This window comes from Salvia miltiorrhiza, chromosome 7, assembly GCF_028751815.1.
Source record: "Salvia miltiorrhiza cultivar Shanhuang (shh) chromosome 7, IMPLAD_Smil_shh, whole genome shotgun sequence".
In the NCBI taxonomy this organism is placed as follows: domain Eukaryota; kingdom Viridiplantae; phylum Streptophyta; class Magnoliopsida; order Lamiales; family Lamiaceae; genus Salvia; species Salvia miltiorrhiza.
The window spans coordinates 14,425,941-14,448,566 of record NC_080393.1 but is presented as its reverse complement, the minus strand read 5'-3'; the positions used below and the strand labels follow the sequence as shown (position 1 = coordinate 14,448,566).

The window sequence follows — 22,626 nt, the reverse complement described above, 5'->3', positions numbered from 1 at the left end:
GTAATACTTGTTTACCTACATAAGTAAATTAGGTTTTAATTACGGCCATATCCAGCCACTAGCAATTATTCTGAGTGTTAATCATAGTTTATGGTCTCAATTTCAATTTTTTTTGTATGTTCAGAACTGTGATAAATTGTAATTATGATCATAATCAGAAACTGTGGGCATTATAAGTTGTTTGTTTACAAAGCTGGATGACATCTCGTGGTGATGCAGCCCAAGGTTCGTTGGTGCAAGACCCGGTGCATGTTCCTGTTGGTCCGGTTACAAGAGCACGAGCCAAGAAGTTCAAGGAGAGCTTGATGAGCTTAGTTCAAGAAGTGTGGGCTCAAGAGTTGATGAAGAAACCAATTGGAGATAGTGGAGTCGGTCCAAGTTTAATTAATATCATCAAGTGCGAGTGGGCCGAAGCGTGAAGACTTTACATGTTTTGAAGACTTATGTTTTATTTATTTTCGGATTTTTAGCCCATAGTTTTCAGCTTGGCTTTTCGAAAATAAGGGCCTTGTTTGGGCAGCCCAGTTAATTTTCGAATTAGGGCTTCTTTGCTTGGTAGTTAATTTGTTTCCTTATTATTTTAGGTTTAGCCTTTGCCTATATATAGGCCACCATATGGACGAATTTTGCAGCCTACTTTTATCAATAAACTTGTGAGTTTTATTTCTCTCTTGAGAATTTCGAATTCCTCTTGATTGTTCCAAGACGAATTCATTTATCGACGTATCGACGAGTCAACCAACCCTCGTCGGGTGTCATTCAGCGTCCCCGAGTTGCTGCGTCAACTTCACGTTGGGGTATAGGGCATTCAGTCGCCTATATCATTCCGTGGTTAGATTCAGAGGTTTTGGGATTCCATCCTTTCCGTTCCAGTTCAGTCTTCCGCGTGCGTGGCGTATTCGATTTGATCGGCCAGGATCATATCACGTGGTTGGTTTTACAACCAAAATAGTCGTATGATGATGGATGTGTATAAGCGTGTATGTTTATGAGTAAATCAGGCCACGCAGATAACTGAATTCAAAAGATATTATGGTATTGAATTCACAGCAGAAGAAAAAAAAATCGAATACGCCACGCACGCGGAAGACTGAACTGGAACGGAAAGGATGGAATCCCAAAACCTCTGAATCTAACCACGGAATGATATAGGCGACTGAATGCCCTATACCCCAACGTGAAGTTGACGCAGCAACTCGGGGACGCTGAATGACACCCGACGAGGGTTGGTTGACTCGTCGATACGTCGATAAATGAATTCGTCTTGGAACAATCAAGAGGAATTCGAAATTCTCAAGAGAGAAATAAAACTCACAAGTTTATTGATAAAAGTAGGCTGCAAAATTCGTCCATATGGTGGCCTATATATAGGCAAAGGCTAAACCTAAAATAATAAGGAAACAAATTAACTACCAAGCAAAGAAGCCCTAATTCGAAAATTAACTGGGCTGCCCAAACAAGGCCCTTATTTTCGAAAAGCCAAGCTGAAAACTATGGGCTAAAAATCCGAAAATAAATAAAACATAAGTCTTCAAAACATGTAAAGTCTTCACGCTTCGGCCCACTCGCACTTGATGATATTAATTAAACTTGGACCGACTCCACTATCTCCAATTGGTTTCTTCATCAACTCTTGAGCCCACACTTCTTGAACTAAGCTCATCAAGCTCTCCTTGAACTTCTTGGCTCGTGCTCTTGTAACCGGACCAACAGGAACATGCACCGGGTCTTGCACCAACGAACCTTGGGCTGCATCATAGTGTCACTGATTCATCTGAATTTCGTCAAAGTTAATGGCTTTTTATCCCTTCATTCAAAATTTTGTTAATTTTAACATACTTTTATAGAAATTGATATTTTTACATATACACTATCAAGTGTGAGTAGTGTTACCCATTAGCACATAATTAATTATGGATATATAAAACATAAAAAAATATGCTATAATTCATTCGTCCATGAAAAGTATGATACTTTTGATGTTCATCAAAAGTATCACGATTTCCTTTTTATAACATGATTAACATTTTTTTCTTATCTTTTATCCTTACACATAATCCTTATTTATATAAAAAAAAAACTAATATTAGTTCAATCTCAACTACAAAATTAATATTAATTCAATTTCAACCACTAATCTCATATAATGGTGGAACCATTTCTTCAAGACATAAAAATCACCCCTCATTAAAATTTGTGCCCACCAAAAGTGTCTTAGTGGGCTGGAGGAGTATAATTTTCTGTAAGTTTGAATGATACTATTTCATATGAATACAATAGAGTTGAATTATTTTTCTTTAGATAAAGTGTAAAATAAAAATAAATCATGAAGAATAATTATTTAGAAAAAGAACAAGACAAACCCACCTAAAGCTCGGCTTAAGCACAACCAACTTTGTAAAACCAGAAGCCAACGCGAGATGAGTCATGGCCGGCCGACTCAACAAAAGTAAACATCCCCACATGATGGGAAAAAAATTGACCATCAATCCAAAAATCGAAAGAATAGGAATAACTATTTTGAGAAAAAATAAGTCCAAAAGCCTCGGAATTTAATCCGATATAATTGAGTCAATTCAAGTTCAAGTGAATTGATCCGACTAAACACACAATACTCCATTTTTGGAGTTTTCCTTTTCCCTAAAACAAATGGGGAAAAGAATTCAAACTCCGTGGCACAAGCGTTAATAATCACACAAACAAGCCCAGGTTTGTATATATAAAAAAGTAGGCACCGCTGTTCTCTGGTGTGATCATCGGCCTCCATTTCCTCACCAAAAATCATCTCTACTCTCACACTGCCGCTCCAAAATCTCCTCTCTCCAAAACACCCAAAATTCATATCTCCATTATCCGTCGTGTCGGAAGAATTCACTGATAATTAATCACAATCCGATTTCCCCTTCCCTTTTTTTGTGTGAATCGACGGAACAATGTCGTTGAGGCCGAACGCGAGGACGGAGGTCCGCCGGAACCGGTACAAGGTGGTGGTGGACGCCGAGGAAGGCCGCCGCCGGCGAGAGGATAACATGGTGGAGATCCGGAAGAATAAGAGGGAGGAGAACTTGCAGAAGAAGCGGCGCGAGGGGCTTCCACCGCCTCAATCCCAACCCGCAGTCAGTGTTCCGCAGCTCGATAAGAAGGTAATATCCATGGCCTGATTGAATCGCATCGTTTTCTTTCCCTGACTTTGAATGGATTGTTGTAGGGTTTTATGTGTATTTTTTATCCGATCATATTGGATTTTTTTTTTTTTTTACAATTGTTGGATTAGCTGCTGCCTAGTAGAATTACCCTAAGTTTGGTGATGAGTTTATTGATACTCTGTTTCTTGTGGTTTTTAGTTCTAGGTAATAGAATAAGATCAGAAATTCTTTAGGTGTTGGAAGTGATTCTTCCCTATAGATTTCTGTGTATGTGATTGAGTTTTGTTAGTGGATTAAATCGAGATTGAGTTCTATATACCTTGTAGACAATTGTTAAAGTCCTAATTAATAATTGGTGGATCAAGTGAAAAGGAAATTGTATAGGGTAATGTATTCGTTTTCTTTCTCCAGTTGGAAAGCCTCCCAGCAATGATTGCTGGGATTTGGTCAAATGATGCTGCTCTTCAACTCGAAGCCACAACTCAGTTCCGCAAGCTTCTTTCGATAGGTAAGTAAACGTGATTCATGTTTGGGAGATTTATTTGCTATTTGTATTTCTCTTTTGGTTGAAGCTCATTGGGTTTATTATGCTTATTTTGTTTTGACAGAGCGGAATCCACCAATTGAGGAAGTAATACAGTCTGGAGTAGTTCCGCGCTTCGTGGAGTTTCTTGCCAGAGATGATTATCCTCAGCTTCAGGTATTAGCTTTTTTCAAATAACTGTGCACAATTTGTCTCCTTATAAATATTCTCATATGATGTGTTCTCATTTCTCAAGTAGTAGTTTTTTTAATTTTCTAGTTTGAGGCGGCATGGGCTCTCACCAACATTGCTTCTGGGACATCTGAGAACACAAAAGTTGTGATTGATCATAATGCTGTTCCAATTTTTGTGAGACTTCTTAGTTCTCCGAGTGATGATGTTCGTGAACAGGTACTTAAAATGTATAAGTGAATATTACATGGTCCGTTTGGGTTTTAAATTCTGCTTCAATTCTAGTACAGTATTGATTAAATTTTTTGGCTTACTGCGTTTGATTTAAACAATGACAATTGTTCAGGCAGTTTGGGCACTAGGAAATGTTGCTGGTGATTCACCAAAGTGTCGTGATCTTGTCCTTAGTTACGGAGCTTTAGCACCTTTGTTGGCACAATTTAGTGATCAGGCAAAGCTATCTATGCTTCGGAATGCAACATGGACACTGTCAAATTTTTGCCGGGGAAAGCCACAGCCGCAGTTTGAGCAGGTATGTACTTATTATGTTAATTGAGATGCCATTATATGATGTTTCCTTACCCCGGCCTCTCATATTTGATGTCCATTGGCAGGTGAAACCAGCATTACCGGCTCTTACACATCTTATACATACGACTGATGAGGAAGTCCTTACGGATGCATGCTGGGCACTTTCATATCTATCTGATGGCACCAATGATAAAATCCAAGCTGTGATTGAGGCTGGAGTGTGCCCTCGATTGGTTGAGCTTTTAATGTAAGTGCCTGGCAATTTATGTAATGTTATTCCCAAACACTGTGTTTATGGTTGGCAGGGATTGTTTAAGTATTGACTGGTCTTTTGAACTGCCCTATTGTTTCTGGTTTGTAGGCATCCTTCTCCATCTGTTTTAATTCCTGCTCTGCGCACTGTCGGTAATATTGTGACGGGTGATGATGTCCAAACTCAGGTTTGCTGCTGGATTCATTTACTTCAATTTCTGGCAAGAGAGTGTTTTTGTTTTATAGTTAAGGAGATGTATTACATGGTTAGAAAGTGATCCTTGGTAGTCTTTTAGACCTACATTCTCCTTGTTCTCGCCATATAATGTGCTGGAAGAAGAAGAAATAAAGGAAATCATGAATTTCGGAGGGTACCACAATTTTGTAATGTTATTTTACGAAGTTATGAGTACACTTGCAAAAGATCTCTGACATAATTTTATCATCTTTGTGAAACTTCCGTCTGTTGTGCTGCGTGTGCAGCTATCTTTGAGCCCTTCTCCTTGAATTTACCCCATTGTGCAGCTATGATTTGACATTTGTAGTTTTATAATTTGCTGAACTCTTCTGTTGCAGGTTATCATTGATAATAGGGCGCTTCCGTGTCTGCTTAACTTGTTGACGCAAAATTATAAGAAAAGCATAAAAAAAGAAGCCTGTTGGACTATCTCAAACATCACTGCAGGAAATAGAGATCAAATTCAGGTATCCAGAACATACTGGAGTTATTTTGCTCTGATTATATGCTCAGTGCTTAATACCATTTCATGGAATACTAACCAAAGTGTTGGGGAAATTTGCCTTTGTTTTGTTCATTAATATCCATTCATGTGGAAGCATGTTAGTTTGAAGAATCAGCTATTGTTATTTATCTTTGATAAGTATATCCTATTTTCCCTCTTTGTTAATGACCGAGGCCTTGTCATTTGAATGAGCAGGCTGTGATTGAGGCTGGTCTCATTGCCCCTCTTGTTGTTTTGCTCCAAACTGCTGAGTTTGAGATAAAGAAAGAAGCTGCTTGGGCTATTTCGAATGCCACTTCTGGTGGAACTCATGAGCAAATCAAGTACAATATTTTACCAATGTTGCCGCATATATCTTCGATTGTAGTGGATCTGCATAAGATGCTGACTTAACTTATCTGGCAGGTTCTTGGTACGCGAGGGATGTATAAAGCCACTTTGTGATCTCCTACTTTGTCCAGACCCAAGAATTGTCACAGTGTGCTTGGAAGGCCTTGAAAACATTTTGAAGGTTGGAGAAGCAGAGAAGAATCAAGGTAACTCTGGAGATGTGAATGTTTTTGCTCAGATGATTGATGATGCAGAGGGTCTAGAAAAGATTGAAAATCTTCAGAGTCACGATAATAATGAAATCTACGAGAAGGCAGTGAAGATACTTGAAACATACTGGTTGGAAGAAGACGATGAGCAGTTAGTTTCTGGTGATGCTGCACAAGAAGGGTTCAATTTTGGAGGTGGTGATCATCCTGTTCCTTCTGGGGGTTTCAAATTCGGTTGAAGGTAAATCTGTAATCCAATTATTTGTTTTATATAGACATTGCTGTTTAAATTTCAGCGAGCAATGATGTGATATAGGTAGATTTTACTTTTACAGGAGGCATTATATTTATCTTGTTATGCTCAAAGTGCGTCTGAGCTGGCTAGTTGAATAGTCATCAGAGTCGGTGAACTGCAAGTTAGAGTCACAGTTGAAGAGAAGCAGCTCGTCTTAGTTTAGTCGTCTAATGTGGCTGAATACTATAGAGGGTCATTGGGATTTGTGATAGTATCAGCCTGTCTGTGATGAGCCGTTAGGTTTTACAACTTTTGTGATGCAATGCAAAATTGCCATGAAAGTTGCACTCTATTTATAGTCTTCTTTTCGGGGGGTAGTTTCACCCCTAGAGTCAGAAAGAGTCTAGACGACAAGTCTGGTATATATTGTCCAGGTGGAATTCATTTCCATGTTAAGTTGGAATAAGGGGAAAAAAGCGCAGTCATATATATGTAATTTTGTGAAAGTGTCGAGTCGGTTATACCTTGTGGTCTGAAAATTATTGTTCTGGCGGAAGTATGAGTATGCTTCTTGCTTATTCCATGTAAACTTGATGAATGTTTTGTTTTTCTGAGAACTACTACATTTTATTGGATTTGTTTGTTCACTTATTTCTTTGGCAGTCGATTCTCTTTGATTTGCAACATCTTTTATTGCGTATACCGAATTTTGCTTTTTGGAAATTCATGAAAATGGTAAGATCTTGCATGTGTAAAAATAATTATGAATTTTCATTAGCAAAATTATGTACATTTTTAAAGTTTAGTTCATAGGGATCTGTAGCCGCTTTATTCAGCTTAAAAACAGCCAATAGTTAAATGTTCATGATCTGCTATTTTGTTTTTAAAATCAACATCTTCATATTTTTGTAAGCCTTGTTATTGTTGTCCATCTGCAGCTCCCAAAAGCTACTTGTAATACATCTATTCCATTATATGGTGATCATTATTCATTAGATCATCATAGGAAACTGCAAGACATTGAGTAGTCCCTCGTAACAAATCTATATCTATATAAAAGCTCAACTAGTTACGTAAATAGTAAATTATATTTTCCTGCCAAAATCACTTTACTATTTTTAAAAATAATTATTTATTTAAAAAATTTTTGTTTGTTCTTATTTTCGTCTACTTAAGATTATATGAAATATTTTTTTGTTATAATTTTTCATATTGCCCCAATTTAAGTATTATTGAATTTTTTATCCTTTAAATATTTTATATTTGTTAGTCATACAAATAAATGTAAATAAATTATTCAATAAATATTTAAACAATTATTGAAATATTTATATTCGTAACATCTATGATTAAAATAGACTTTAAGATATTTTTTTTCTTGAATATTTAATCAACATATGTAAAATATTTAAAATTTAAGATTAATCAATCATTATGATTGTGTATCAATTTAAAAATCCCAACAAATTAATTATAATATAATCATAGCACTATAATTTATTGCATTAGTAATTTTTAATCTTTTAAATATTTTATAGGTAATAGACTAATAGTTATATTATATACATAATTTTAATTAATAAAATATAGGGGTAATTGCCCCTAATACATTACATTTCCCCATTTTCTAGAATTGCACATCACCTTTCAGGACGGGATCGCCAAGGAGCTCGGTCCAGTTACGGTTCAAGGGGAGGGTGGCCCACAGCCCGCCAGGCCAGCCCATCGATTCGGCCCGAAGTCATCGGGTCCGGCCAAATTTTTATTTATTTTTTAATTTTATATTCACATCCTACATATTTTAATGTAGGATAATTTTAACTAAATGTAGTTTCACTATTTATAGTGTACTACACATGGTAGAGAATCCTACATTATTCAATGTGGGATAATGCAGCTTCATTATTTATAGTGTACTACACATGGTAGAGAATCCTATATTTTTCAATGTGGGATAATTTCAATTTAATGTAGCTTCACTATCTATAATGTACTACACATTGTAAAGAATCCTATATTTTTCAATGTGGGATCACTCAACCTAACTTATAAATATATAACTTATATTCATGTAATAACTTATAACTTATAAATATGTAACTTATAACTTATAAGGTCTAGGGATCAATTAGTTATTTAGTTAGTACCCCCTCCGTCCATCAAAGATATGCCACAATTTCCTTTTTCGTCCTTCCACAAAAAATATGCCACATCCATTTTTAGTAGTAGGGTCCACACCATTCCACTCACATTTAAAGTGGGGCCCTTACTCCACTACCAACTTCACTCACATTTTACTAAAACTCGTGCCGAAAGTAAAGTGACATATCTTTGGTGGACGGAGGGAGTATTAGTTAGTTTACTTATTCAATTTTGAAGATTATGTAATTTGTATCCTTTTAATATTTTTTTGGTACATAGAATAAATTCAATAAAGATATCTATTTTTATGAATTCATTTGAATTTTTGATTCTCAATGTGTTAATTATTTTTCCTTTATTTTATTTCAATTCAATTGTCATTTAAAAAAAAGATGACATAAAAAATATTATTATATTATTAAGATTTTTAAGTTAAGTAAATTTGAAAATTATTTTACTTGGTAACTTGAGTAATTACAAGCTTTAAAAAATATAACATATATTTAAAAATTATATATTTATATGACAATAGTATATAAGTTATTAAGTAATTTAAGACTTTAAGTTGGGTAATTTTAACATTTTAAGTTTTTAACATCATAATTTATAAAACTATATAGTATAAGTTAAGTAATTTTAATATTTTTTCAACATTTGTAAAGTAAAAACTATTACATGAATATAAGTTATAAGTTACAAGTTATATTTATAAGTTATAAGTTACTCCCTCCGCCCCGCTCCAAATGTCTCCTTACTTTTGGGCACGGAGATTAAGAAATAGGTATAAAGTAGATAAAGTGGGTTGATGGAAATTGTTTAAATATTAAGTATAGAGAAAGAGTGTATTGCCAAAAAAGGTATGAGACATTTGGAGTGGGACACCCCATTATGGAAAGTGGGACATTTGGAGTGGGACGGAGGGAGTATATATTACATGAATATAAGTTATATATTTATAAGTTAGGTTGAGTGATCCCACATTGAAAAATGTAGTATTATTTACAATGTGTAGTACACTATAGATAGTGAAGCTACATTAAGTTGAAATTATCCCACATTGAAAAATGTAGGATTCTCTACTATGTGTAATATACTATAAATAGTGAAGCTACATTTAGTTGAAATTAACACAAATCATTAAATTTCATTAAAAATAATACAAAAAAAAAGAAAAAAATTGGGAACCGTCGGTTTTCGGCTCGGCCCGTAATTGCCGGTTCCGGGCCTAAAAATCGGCCCGCCCAGAGACCCTAAGGGCCGGTTTAGGTTCCAGCATTCCGGCGGCCTGGAACTGCCGGTTCCGGCCCGAAACCGGTGGCACCACTACACATGGTCAGCCAACCACCAACCGAAAAAATGACGTGGATGTTGGAAAAGCCACATATACACGCCAGAAAAAAAAATTAATTGATGTGGCAGCAATGTAGGAAATTATAATTTTTTTTGCTATTAAATTTGAATTTCCAAAATATAGAATTAAGGCGTTAATTTCTCAAATCCCCTAGTTTTACAATTTTCCCATTCGCAACAAATTGTCGAACGGACAGATCTTTATCGGCTTGCGCCGAACCCGATGGTTGGCCTCCTGACATCGCTGATCGCAACCTTCCATCACTAAATCCCACGAAAACAACAATTTCCCATCAGCCATACAGTTCTACCATAATCAACAACACGACAACGATAAATGAATTTAAACCAACCAAAAAAGAATTATATCAACTAAGTTTTCAGCACAGTAGGCCCTAGATAAAGAAAGCAACCCATGCCAAATGCACAATGAATAATTCAAATTGCCGGCTTGTTCGCTTTAATTGAGTTCGTGGAATCTATCCAAATTAGCAGCTGATGTTAGAGAAAAATCGCAATCTATGTTAAATCAACGACGACACGTTCGTCTCCCTGCCTGGTTCGTCCCGTGAGCCAGAGCCTTGGTCGCTGGTTCGTCGCGTGCGCCAGAGCCTTCACCGCCGATTCGTGTTGGTGTAATCGCTGGAGCAAGTGTAATCGCTGGAGCTGGAGCCTCTCTTGGTGTTGGTGTAATCGCTGGAGCTAGGGCAATGTGGAGCAGATCGAAATTCAAGTCTGAACGCTAGGGCAATTGTAATATGGGGGAAATTGTAAAATTAGGGAATTTAGGGAAAAATTGGAGTTTTGGGAAATTAATACCTTAATTCTATATTTTGGAAATTCGAATTTAATAGAAAAAAAAAATTATAATTTCCTACATGGCTGCCACATCAATTAATTTTTTCTTCGGCGTGTATATGTGGCGTTTCCGGCATCCATGTCATTTTTCCGGTTGCTGGTTGGTTGACCATGTGCAATTCAAGAAGAAAAAGAAAGGTTATGTATTATGAGGCGGATTTTAAAGGTGATGTGCAATTCCAGAAAATGAGGAAATGTAATGTATTTAGGGGCAATTACCCCTAAAATATATAATAACACATTTTTGTATAAAATGATCACGCATGTTCAGTAAATGTAAATAAAATACGTCATTCGTCCCCATATTTATGCATATCTTTTCTTTTTGGTACACCGCCCAAATTTATGCATATTCTATTTTTGGAAACTACCCCACACATATTTTTTACAATTTTACTCTTCTAACTTACACTATTTACACATAATCCATTTAATAATATCATCAGCGTGTGACCATTTTCTCCACTATCAATAATTCAAATAACTTTTTATTAAAACCCGTGTCGCGGTCAACCATGCATATTTCTAGGGGACGGAGGAAGTGTTTAGTAAATGTAAGTATTGCAAATTTAACAACTACGTTGGGATGTGTAGAGTAGAATTCGTGGGGCAAGGGGCATTTAAGAGACAACGGGAGAGTCGTGTATACGAGGTTGGGATGAGTATAGTAGAATTTGCGGGGTCAAAGGTATTTTGGTCCGAAATTGATTTTTTTTTATGAAGCGTGAAAACAAGAATGTGAAAATGTCAATTCAAAATAATTTCATTTTTCATTGAATTATTAAAAAAAATTACTTTCTTAAAAAAAGTCTTAAACTGTTATATTATCTTATGTTATTTTCCTCATTCAATTTATTTCATTAAAAAAATTAATTCATTTTAGTTTTAAATTTATCTAAAAAATATATAAATTCACAACGAAAAAGAGTATAAATTTTGGTGTGCTCAAAATAATCATCCAACTTCTACGCATCTCTATTGTCCTCATCCGCGTTGATAAAATATACTCTATCCATCTCAATTAAATATACTTATTTTCTTAATGAAAAAAAATTATTCATTAAAAGTTCTAGATTTTTTTTTTGCTAATATGCATAAAAAACAATTTTAGAAAATATTACTAATTTTATTATAGTTATATAATATAAAAAGACATTCAACTTCAAAACTATAAATTACTTATATTTTTTAATAATTTAGTTAAATAATTATTGTTGTGCATCGCACAGGAGCAAAACTAATGAAGAAAAATACCTAGTGACGATGAGAACGGAGGCGTGAGTGAAGGTTGCAGGCGTGAGTGGGAATTGAAATGCCCTAGTTTTTACTAAATGTAATACAAAATTAAATTTGTTAATTAATTTATGAATTAAACCGGTTAATCGGTTTAACCGGTTAACCGACCGGTTAAACAGATTAACCGGTTAACTATAAGAACACTAACCGGTAACCGAACCGAACCGGTAAAAACCGGTTTTCGGTTAACCGATAACCGATTTTTTCCGGTTCGGTTACGATTCTAACCGAAAAACCGGCACCGATTTACCAGCCCTATTCTTCGCATCTCTATTGTCCTCATCCGCGTTGATAAAATATACTCTATCCATCTCCATTAAATATACTTATTTTCTTAATGAAAAAAAAATTATTCATTAAAAGTTCTAGAATTTTTTTTTTGCTAATATGCATAAAAAAATAGTTTTAGAAAATATTACTAATTTTATTATAGTTATATAATATAGAAAGACATTCAACTTCAAAACTATAAATTACTTATATTTTTTAATAATTTAGTTAAATAATTATTGTTGTGCATCGCACAGGAGCAAAACTAATGAAGAAAAATACCTAGTGACAATGAGAACGGAGGTCAGGGACGGAGCTTGTGTGCTTTCTCTGATGAGATTCACTCGTTCATTATGCCTGAGTGCTTTTCTGAGGGCATGTATACGAGATGGTACTAAAAAGTTACTGAATGTCTTGGATACTCCTTATTTATAGAGGTTTGCAACTTTAGAACATTGAATGATAAAATATGATTGATAAAATAATTCAACTTAAAAGTGTTTGATTTGCATGATGGGTAATTCGACTTGCACTTTAATCATACAATTGGACGAGTATTTATCACATCAAAGTTGAATTGATTATTTAATCATCATACCATCTTATCTATCTCATTCATTAAATCAAATATCTCCTAGGAGTATTGGGGTATTTCATCCAATTTTATCTATCTAGCCTTGATTGATAAAATTAGTAATGTTAATCTCTTGTTTACTTTGATGGATTGCAACTTTGGGATATCCCAAGGTCCTTGATTATTTATATCATTCAAGTTAGTTTTGCTTGATTTTTATCCCATCAAAATGGTGGGATTGGAGTAATTATACTCTGAAGGATAAAAATACTCAATCATTCATTTTATCATTCATGCAAAGTAAACAACCCCAGGAGTATTGGGGATTTCGTGCCTTGCAAATGTCTGTGCATGTCACTCTCGCATTGTCCAACATTTCTACGATTAGTTAGAATATTTATATGATAACGCTTTTGAATTTTGAAGAGGAGGTGCCGATAAATTGATGAGACCTGCTGAAAGGGGGGTCTGTCTAGGCTAGACCCTCGCAGGCCTCTCGATGTTGATTTCTCCCTTGGTTACTACTTATAAAAGGGAATTACACCTTTTACCCCATTAGAGAAGAAGCATATACTCCCCTTTTTCTCTTCGGGGACAATTATTTGCATCATCATAACATTTTGTATAATAGATTACAGATAGGCAGGGATGTCAGTGGGTGGATATTACCCGGACCAGAACCAGAACCGCTCATTACCCGTTGAGCTATAAAGCAACGGTTCTGGTTCTGGTTCTAGACCCGACCCATTTAGACCCAAAACCTGACGGGTCAGATTCGACCCGACCCGTTTGTTATGGGTCCGGTCCGACCCGACATGTTTTGCCGCTAACCCACCACCACCCACCCCCACGCCCACCCCATCCACCCCACCCCCCCCACCCCAAATTTTTTTTTTTAATTTTTTTAAAAAAAAATTCTCCCCAATCCCCAGCCCCGCCACCCCCACCCACCACCCCCCTCCCAAAATTTTTTTTTTTTAAATTTTTTTAAAATTTTTTCCTCCCCAATCCCACCCAGCCCCGCCACCCCCACCCACCCCACCCCACCCACCCCCCTCCCAAAATTTTTTTTTTCTTAATTTTTTTAAAATTTTTTCCTCCCCAATCCCACCCCAGCCCCGCCACCCCCACCCACCCCACCCACCCACCCACCACCCAAAAAATTTTTTTTTTTAATTTTTTTAAAATTTTTTCCTCCCAATCCCACCCCAGCCCCGCCACCCCCACCCACCCCACCCACCTCCCAAATTTTTTTTTTTTTTTTAATTTTTTCCTCCCCAATCCCACCCCAGCCCCGCCACCCCACCCACCCCCCACCCCCCCCACCAATTTTTTTTTTTTTTTTTTTAATTTTTTTTTAAAATTTTCCTCCCCAATTCCACCCTAGCCCCGCCACCCCCACCCCCCATCCACCGCACCGCCCTCACCCCTACCCCCCCCCCAATTTTTTTTTTAATTTTTTCTCCCCATCCCTCCGTCCAAAAAAATTATTTTTTTATTTTTTAAAAATTTTCTACCCAGCCCCACCCCACCCCCACCGACCGCAACCCCTTCCCCATTTTTTTAAATTATATTTATGTCGTTCGGCTCTATAGCTTCCGATCAACACTCGCACTTTTGTTACGTAATTTCTAATATAATAGATCGAACTATTTAATAAACGATAACAAAAAATTACAAAATGATACACGCCGTTTTCATTGTTCAATCAAATTCTTGACCTATAAAGCGGTGGGGAGAAAATTTTAAAAGGGGGGGCGGGGTTGGTGGATGGGTGGGGATGGGGAGAAATTTTTTTAAAAAAAAGTAATTTTTTTTAGGTAGGGGTGGGGGTGGCAGAGGTGGGATTGGGGAGAAATTTTTTTTAAAAAAATTAGGGGGTGGGGGTGGGTGGGGTTAGGGAGGAAAAATTAAAAAAACAAAATGGGGGGGAGGGGGGTTGGTGGGGGTGGCGGGGCTAGTGTGGGATTGGGGAGGAAAATTTTTATAAAAAAAATAAAAAAAAAAATTTTTTTTGGGGGGGGGGGTGGGTGGGGGTGGCGGGGCTGGGGTGGAATTGGGGAGGAAAATTTTTAAAAAAAAATTAAAATTTTTTTTTGGGGGGTGGGGGGGGAGTTGGGGGGTAGGTGGGGGGTGGCGGGGCTGGTGTGAGATTTGAGGAGGAAATAATTTTAAAAAAAATTAAAAAAAAAAATTTTGGGGGGGGGGGGGTTGGGGGGGGGGGGTGGGTGGGGGGGGCGGGGCTGGGGTGGGATTGGGGAGGAAAAATTTTAAAAAAAATTAAAAAAAAAAATTTGGGGGGGGGGGGTGGGGGTGGCGGGGCTGGGGTGGGATTGGGGAGGAAAAATTTTTTGGGACTTGGTGTATCGAGACCATGGGTTTTTTTGGTCTTTTTTGGGCATTTTTAAGTTTGGTAATGGGTATTATTGGATCTATGGGTCTTATAATACCCATGGGTAATTAACCTACCCGCACCATTTAATTTTTCACTTAATGGTCTGGTCCGGTGTGGATCCATTAAGCAATGGGTCGGTTCTGGTTCCGGAACCGTAGCAATTTTAATGGTTCTGGTCCGGGTAAAACCCACCCATTGACATCCCTACAGATAGGTTCGTTGGACCACATAGTTTATTCTCATTTTTTTGTTAAGTACACTACTTTTGGGTGTAGCTTTGATTTTGAAATTTTGTTGTTATTCCATTCGTAATCTTTCATACACCCTGTCCATGGGGAGACAAATTTTAACTTAAATGGATTCATATAGATTACAACAACCTGACGAAACTCATTAAATTAATATCTTCAAGTTATAGTAATAATTTGTATATCTATTCCGTTTTTTTTTTTTAATATTTTTGTGTAATACTAGTATTAACAAATAAAAGTGATTTAAGAATGTAGTATGGAGTTTAGAAAGAAATTGTCTTATGTAGCTCAATAGATAATGAGGTGTTTGTAGTGAAAGGTCGTACCTTTATGTAATAGAGGTCTCATAAAGAGATATGTACCATAGTCTTTTCCTGCTGCCTACCTGACTAACAATCTGCCACCCCATGTTCTGTCTTTGTTTTTACCATTTTTTCAAAAATTCCATCATACTTTTTCCTATGAAACACTCCTTTCGTACTAGCCTACTTATTTTCGGCACGGTCGATTACAAATAAAGTGTTATGTTTTACTTAGTTTTTTGTGACAATACATAGTAGTAGCATTTTTGATAAAATAAATAAGTTTTGTATCACACCCCATAAATAAATAAGTTTTGTAGCACATTTGACCTAAAGTACATAAGTACAAATCAATAAAGTGAATGATAGTGACATATTACTTATTTTTGATTTAAAAATAACCAAATAAAATCAAAATCTGATTCTCTCTCTCTCTCTATTCACGTTAAAATTAAAACTGAGTAAGCAAACCATATCTTATGGCATTATGGCGTGAATTTATGTGATCAAAATCTGATTCTCTCTCTTTGATTTAAAAATAACCGAAATCACGTTAAAATGTGATTTAAAAATAAGCAAAATCTGATTCTCTCTCTCTCTATTCACGTTTATGGCGTGATTTTATGTGATATTATGGTTGTTGGGTGCATTTACACCAACTCAAACACTTGTTAAGGAAACAACCTTAAATTCACGAAATTAAATGCTCCGTACACGGCTGCTGTGGGTAGTTAATGAAGGATACCAACCAAATGTTCATTCATCAGACATTTGAACAAGAAAGAAGAAGAAAATCCTCTCAATATACATACACGACTCATACACGGTTGCTCAAAAATTCAAAAAAAAATCATCTAAAGGCTTGTATTACATAAGGTATGTGAAATACATATTTTTTTTTAATTTTCGGATGTACACGGTTGGTGTTCTAGAGTACACGGTTGTACACGGTTTGAGTTTTAGTGATTTTTTGTTGTTTATTTCAATAATTATGTTATATATATATGACTTATTACATGTTTTGGACTAAAAAACGGCATAAAAAAACACTCTGTACGCAAATTACCTTATTTTTGAACCCTTAGTGTTCTGCTGTACACGGTTAGGGTTTCTGTATACACGGTTGTGTACACGGTTGTACACGGTGGTCGAATTTGCTGTACACGGTTGGGTTGAATATGATTTTGAGGTTATTTTTAGCATGTTTGTATATTCAGTTGATGTATTGGGGTACACGGTTTCCTGTTTGTGTGTATTTAAATGTTGTATTTTTGTCGTTTTGAAGCAGATGTCGTTTCAAGCAATCGTTATACGGCACAGTGGTCAGTGGAAATTAACCGAGTATGAAGGAGGCGATGAGGTTGTCGTGTACATGTCTAAGGAAGACCTTTGTCATGCGAAGTTGATGCAAGAGGTGCACGATCAATTAAACGAGGATGGTCGATCCACTTATATGCTTTTCTACACATCGACCACGGACGAAGGGCGAAGAATAAAAGTGGCTTTGAAGACTGATTCGGATTTGAACCGACTGATTTCCGAGCATAAGAAATATCCCGTTGTTTACGTGATCGAGAAGGGCAAACAATCTGCGGCTCCGGTTCCTCAGACTCAAGAGCGGGTATATTATGAGGGACATCGGTCTACTGTGTTTCCTATCGAGACGGACGTTGGAAGAAGTATCCCTACACACGATGATAGTAGGGACGATTCATCGTCGCAGGAGGAGGAAGACGAGTCCGAGTCTTCGGATGAGGAAGAAGAGGCGATACGACGCAGAGAGATATTGGATTCAGTGTCGACTGAACAGGAAGCGTGGAGACAGATAGGGCCTCAGAATTTCACATCGGATGATCAGCCCGATGTCGAGCCTCGTGTTGGAGTTCAGCAGCTTGAGGCACGTGACTGGGGGATTCCAGTCCTCGATTTTGATGATGCGCCGGCATTAGGTTGGGAGGATTGTAACGTATTGGAGAGCGGGATATTATCAGTGGGGGCTCTATTCCGGTCGAAGGATGATTTGACAATCGCTGTTGGCCTGTACCATATGGAGAATCACGTGGAGTACGCCGTGCATCGTTCCAGTACGACCCGTTTGTGGTTTGTTTGCAAGCATGGCAACGGTTGTCCGTTCATGCTGCGAGCCGTTCAGAGTGCATCGATCTGGAGAGTGATCAAGGTGGTGATGGATCATACCTGCCACACGGATTTGAATCGCACTGCCCCGAGACAGATTCCGGCGAGGGTTGTTGGAAGATATTTTGCACGAAAATTGGTAGGCGAGGGGGTCGTTTTGAAGCCGAAGGAGATGATTTCAGAGATGCAGCGCTTATTCGGTATTGAGATCAATTGCAGCTTCGCTCTCCGTGCAAGAAACATCGCGATTGAGATGACGTATGGTGATTTTGGGAACTCGTATCAGATGCTTCCATCGTATTTGTATATGCTGAGAATGAGTAATCCCGGCACATTATACGACCTTGAGATGAAGGACGATGGCAAGTTTCATCATATGTTTGTTGCACTTGGACAGAGCGTGGCTGCCTTTGAGAAGGGTTACTTGAGGCCGGTCATCGTCTTAGACGGGACCCATCTAAAGGGAAGGAACGGCGGCATTTTGTTCGTCGCTGTTACAAAGGATGGGAACGAAGCAATATTTCCTCTCGCAGTTGGGCTTGGTCCTATCGAGAACGACGAGTCTTGGACTTGGTTCTTCCACCGACTGCGGACTTGCTTTGGTCAGCCGGATGATCTCTTAATTGTGTCTGATCAGCACAAGAGCATCAGAAATGCTGTGGAGTATGTCTACCCGAACGTCCCTCACGGGTTGTGCTATTACCATATCCAGAAGAATCTCGCGCATTATGGGCAGCATGTAGCTGCAGTCTTCAAAGCAGCGGCATATTCCTATCGATCAGACGACTTTCAAAGGAATTTTTCTGCGCTTCAATTACTGAAAGTCAACGCGCACACACGCCTCGACACTATTGGTGTGGAGAGATGGGCCAGGTCCAAGTGCCATGTACGACGCACGAGCTTCATGACGTCGAATGCTGCCGAGACGATGAACAGTAGACTTTTGTGGGCACGACGACTCCCGGTTGCTTCATTGATCGAGACCTATCGAGCCATTATGGAGAAATGGTTCGATAGGCGACGCATCTCGGCTGCATCGAGGTCACATGAGTTGACTGAGGTAGTAGAGGGAAAGTTGCATGTGGCTGTCGAAGCGGGTCGACAATTGGCCGTTCGAGGGACGACGACGCACATGTTTAGTGTTGAGGATGATCATGCATTCTACATTGTCGATCTCGAGAATCGGACTTGTAGTTGTGCTCAGTTCGACCTGGATGACATTCCGTGTCGTCATGTTTGTGCCGCTATTAGGTATCTCATTTATTACAAATTTTGCATATTGAAGTAATTTTTTGTAAATTTATCTTTTTATCTTTGCATTTTATTAGGCGTGCAGGACTGCAAGTCACGGATTTTGTTGGAGGATATTTCAAACAATCCGTGCTGTTGGCCACATATATGGAGCGTATTGTTCCCGTTCCACATCCTACGTATTGGAATGTGCCCGATGAGATATCAGCCTATGTTGTGAAACCCCCGGATATCACGGTCCATGCGGGACGACCGAAGTTGAGTAGGGCTCGTTCAGCAGTTGAGGGTCCTCCTAATTCGGGTACTCCTAATTCTCGACCTCAAGTATGCTCACGTTGCAAGGGTGGAGGTCACAATGCCTGGAGATGCAAAGCGCAAGTGGGACCATTGGACTTGAACGTGCCGGTGGAAGGTGTCGAGCAACCACCCGATGCACGAAGGCGGCGAAAGAAGAAATGCGGCATTTGTAGGAGTGGAACACACACTAGGAATGCATGTCCTCAAAATGTTGGGTCGTGAGTGATTTTGAATCTTTGATCTTCAAAATAATTGTTGGAATGTTGTTGGATGTTTACTTGTTGTTTGGGGTCTGATTTTGTTGTTGGTATTTGTTGAATTTGCTTTAAAATTCGAAAAACAGGGGTTTTGAGGGTGAACAAGGGCTGAATGAGCTCTGTACACGGTTAGACCCTAACCGTGTATAGTTTCACGAAACTGTGCACGCAACCGTGCACGGAAGAACTCGCAACCGTGTACGGTTACACGGTTAGGGTCTGTCCGTGTGCGGTACACGGTTCCGAGTTCTTCCGTGCACGGTTTCGTGCACGGTTTCGAGCCACGGTACACGGTTTCACCCCAAAAACACCAACAAAATGATCAAATCAATGACAATTACAAAATGATAATCAAATCAATGACAAAATGATAATCAAATCAAAGCAGCGGGAATTGGGGTACACAATTCCCATATCCTAAAAGCTACCATGTAGCGATATTTTTCTACATCCCTATTGGTTCTCATCCGTTCCCGTTTCGGTTTTCCACATACCAGACGATCTAAGTAAGCACATGCATCACTACAAGAATTCAGCTCATAGACAACATAATATAGACAACATGCTTCTAAACCTGTTGTCTATGATAATTATAGACAACGGTTTTGGAAAAACCGTTGTCTATTTAGGGCGGTCATAGACAACGGTTCTGAAACTCGTTGTCTATGATAACTATAGACAACGGTTTTGGAAAAACCGTTGTCTATTTAGGGCGGTCATAGACAACGGTTGTGGAACTCGTTGTCTATTATAACTATAGACAACGGTTTTTCAAAACCGTTGTCTATTTAGGGCGGTCATAGACAACGAGTCTGAAAACCGTTGTCTATTATAACTATAGACAACGGTTTTGAAAAACCGTTGTCTATTTAGGGCGGTCATAGACAACGGTTTTGGAAAAATCGTTGTCTATAAAAGAGGAGTTTTTTCCTACATTTTTCTCTCTCTTCTTTCACTAATTTTTTTTTACTATTTTTTTCTTTAATTTTTTTTAAGAACATCATCAAATTTAATTCATAAAAAAAATACTTAATACTACATCTTAAATTTAAGTTAATGAAAAAATATTTAATATGGTATAAAAATCATAAAAAATAAATAAATTATTAAAAAACAAAATTAAAAATATTTTATTTTTTTTCTCTTCATTAACATTTTATACCCATATTAAACATTTAAACCCAACACTAACCCAATTTCCATATACTAAAAAAGTTCTATTTTTTTAAATTCATAAATTTTCACTTTAAATTCATAATATTTCATAGAACATTAAAATTAACCTATTCTCTACAATAACTATGATTTGTATAATAATCAATCCCCATATATATCCTTTTGATTTTTAGTGAGTTAGTAATTCCGCCTCTATAATTTGCTAGTATTTCTTATTGGGCAATTTGATAGTTTTTATTTATTTAATATGATTAATAGTATTTAAGTATTAACATATTCTAGAATGTGGGGTTAAGTTTGTATACAATTTAAAATTAAGTTAATGTCTAAAAAACAAACAATATAAGGTAATAATATATCTCTCTCTCACTATTCCCCTTATCTGCGCCGCGCCCCCTCCCCTCCCATCTCACTATCTCTCTCTCAGATTTCATCCCTCTCTCTCAGCCCTAGGTCCCGCCGGCCAGCCACTTTGCTCCATCGCCGGAGCCCGGCAGCTCCATCGCGGCCAACCGCCATCTTCTCCCTCCTCTCCCTTTTCTTTCTATCACTTTCTCTCTTCTCACACCCAACGCACACACCCAGATCCGCACTCAAATCAGCGGCGTGGGTGCCGCCGCTCGTCCTTCCCGGCAAAGCAACGGCGATAAGCCGCTGACACGCCAGGCTCTCCCTTCTCTCTCTCGGCGGCATAACCGCCTCATCTCCTTTACCCCTCTGACTTAGATCGGCGACGGTGAGAGCCTCCGCCGTCTGAGCCCTAGCCCCAATCACGGCTCCCACAGAATCCTTCGGCCGCCGCCACCGCTCGTTCTCCCCTTCAAATCTTCAACCGACAGCAGCAGAGTCGCGGCCGCCGCCGTCCGTCTGCCTTGGTACAGCCTCATCGGCGATGCTGTCACTCAAGGTAAGCTTCAATCTACGATTCCACTCTTCCGAGTTGCGAGTATGTTAACTCAGTTCTCGGTCTTTTTGTTTGCGTAGGGAAAGAGAGCAGCACAGATCTGGTGGCCTTGGGGTGGTTGAAGTGGAGGAAGCCGCGCGGAGAGGTCGAGGTGCCGAGGTACTGCGATAAGGCGCCGGAGACTACTATTATAAAAGGGTGTTAAAGCTCATATTTTCCTTTCAAACTCAGACGAAAATCTGCATCCTAATCATTCTTCTCCTGATTTTCTTCTGCTGGTAGCTTTTGGTGTTATATTCTTGGCGATTCATCTTCTTTATAGCTTTGAGAAATCGCTTGTGTAGTTTGCCCGCTAGATGTTCGACAGAATGCTTGATAGAGTGTTCTCTTTTCTTCAATCCTTTTTTCTTATTTTCTGCTGCATTTTTTTTAATACCAAGCTTACAAAGCTGTTCTTGTTAATGCAGCGGCTACTAGAAGTGATCGAGTCGCGGATGGTGGAGCAATCGGAGGAGAGACCGGAATACATGAAGGTGTCCTTGGATATGTTCTCGTTGATCTCCTGCGTTAGAGGGACGTTCTTCACCATATTCTAGTTTGATGAATAATAAGTTCAAATGTTGGATGAAATTTGTGATGTTGGATTAAATTTGTTTGAATGTAATATTGGATTAATAATGTTTGAATGAAGATTCAAATGTTCGATGAAATTTGTGATGTTGGATGAAATTTATTTGAATGTAATATTGGATTAATAATGTTTGAATGAATGTATGGATTTTTATTATTAATATATGCATTTTTAGTTTTCTATTATGAGTTTTTAGTATTGGTAAATATATATTTAAAAAAATCAGAAAATAAAAATAAATTATAAAAAAAATATTTTAAAAACCATTGCCTATATTAGAATAGACAACGGTTTTTTGAACGTTGTCTATCAGAGAATAGACAACGGGTTTCCGACTCGTTGTCTATTAGAGAATAGACAACGGTCAGAAAACCG

General features: G+C 37.9%; 2 protein-coding genes and 1 long non-coding RNA gene across 4 annotated transcripts; all 3 read left to right on the top strand.

Moving 5' to 3' along the window:
* Positions 1-2,552: 2,552 nt before the first annotated feature.
* Positions 2,553-6,812, top strand: LOC130995398 (importin subunit alpha-like). 2 transcript variants are annotated; one of them, XM_057920668.1, is made up of 11 exons: positions 2,553-3,143; positions 3,558-3,654; positions 3,755-3,846; positions 3,949-4,080; positions 4,208-4,393; positions 4,476-4,639; positions 4,754-4,832; positions 5,221-5,349; positions 5,583-5,710; positions 5,793-6,167; positions 6,262-6,812. In XM_057920668.1, the coding sequence occupies exons 1-10, from the start codon at positions 2,934-2,936 to the stop codon at positions 6,163-6,165; spliced, it is 1,590 nt and encodes a 529-aa protein (XP_057776651.1). In that variant the 5' UTR covers positions 2,553-2,933; the 3' UTR covers positions 6,166-6,167; positions 6,262-6,812. The 2 variants fall into 2 exon arrangements, with proteins under 2 accessions (XP_057776651.1, XP_057776652.1); XM_057920669.1 differs by having other exon boundaries at positions 2,558-3,143; positions 6,243-6,812.
* A 10,075-nt stretch (positions 6,813-16,887) lies between these two features.
* LOC130993860 (uncharacterized) lies at positions 16,888-19,505 on the top strand. The gene is made up of 2 exons (XM_057918897.1): positions 16,888-18,986; positions 19,064-19,505. Exons 1-2 carry the CDS (start codon positions 16,888-16,890, stop codon positions 19,503-19,505), a joined length of 2,541 nt encoding a protein of 846 aa, XP_057774880.1.
* An 844-nt stretch (positions 19,506-20,349) lies between these two features.
* Positions 20,350-22,436, top strand: LOC130995400 (uncharacterized). Its single transcript, XR_009092144.1, has 3 exons — positions 20,350-21,623; positions 21,701-21,898; positions 22,088-22,436. It is a non-coding gene; the product is annotated as an uncharacterized LOC130995400 (long non-coding RNA).
* Positions 22,437-22,626: the final 190 nt, after the last annotated feature.

Coding starts and splice junctions, on each gene's coding strand:
- LOC130993860 (XM_057918897.1), top strand. CDS start 16,888: ATGTCGTTTCAAGCAATCGTTATACGGCACAGTGGTCAGTGGAAATTA. Junction 18,987..19,063: donor CATGTTTGTGCCGCTATTAG/GTATCTCATTTA, acceptor GCATTTTATTAG/GCGTGCAGGACTGCAAGTCA.
- LOC130995398 (XM_057920668.1), top strand. CDS start 2,934: ATGTCGTTGAGGCCGAACGCGAGGACGGAGGTCCGCCGGAACCGGTAC. Junction 4,833..5,220: donor GTGATGATGTCCAAACTCAG/GTTTGCTGCTGG, acceptor CTTCTGTTGCAG/GTTATCATTGATAATAGGGC. Junction 5,711..5,792: donor GGAACTCATGAGCAAATCAA/GTACAATATTTT, acceptor CTTATCTGGCAG/GTTCTTGGTACGCGAGGGAT.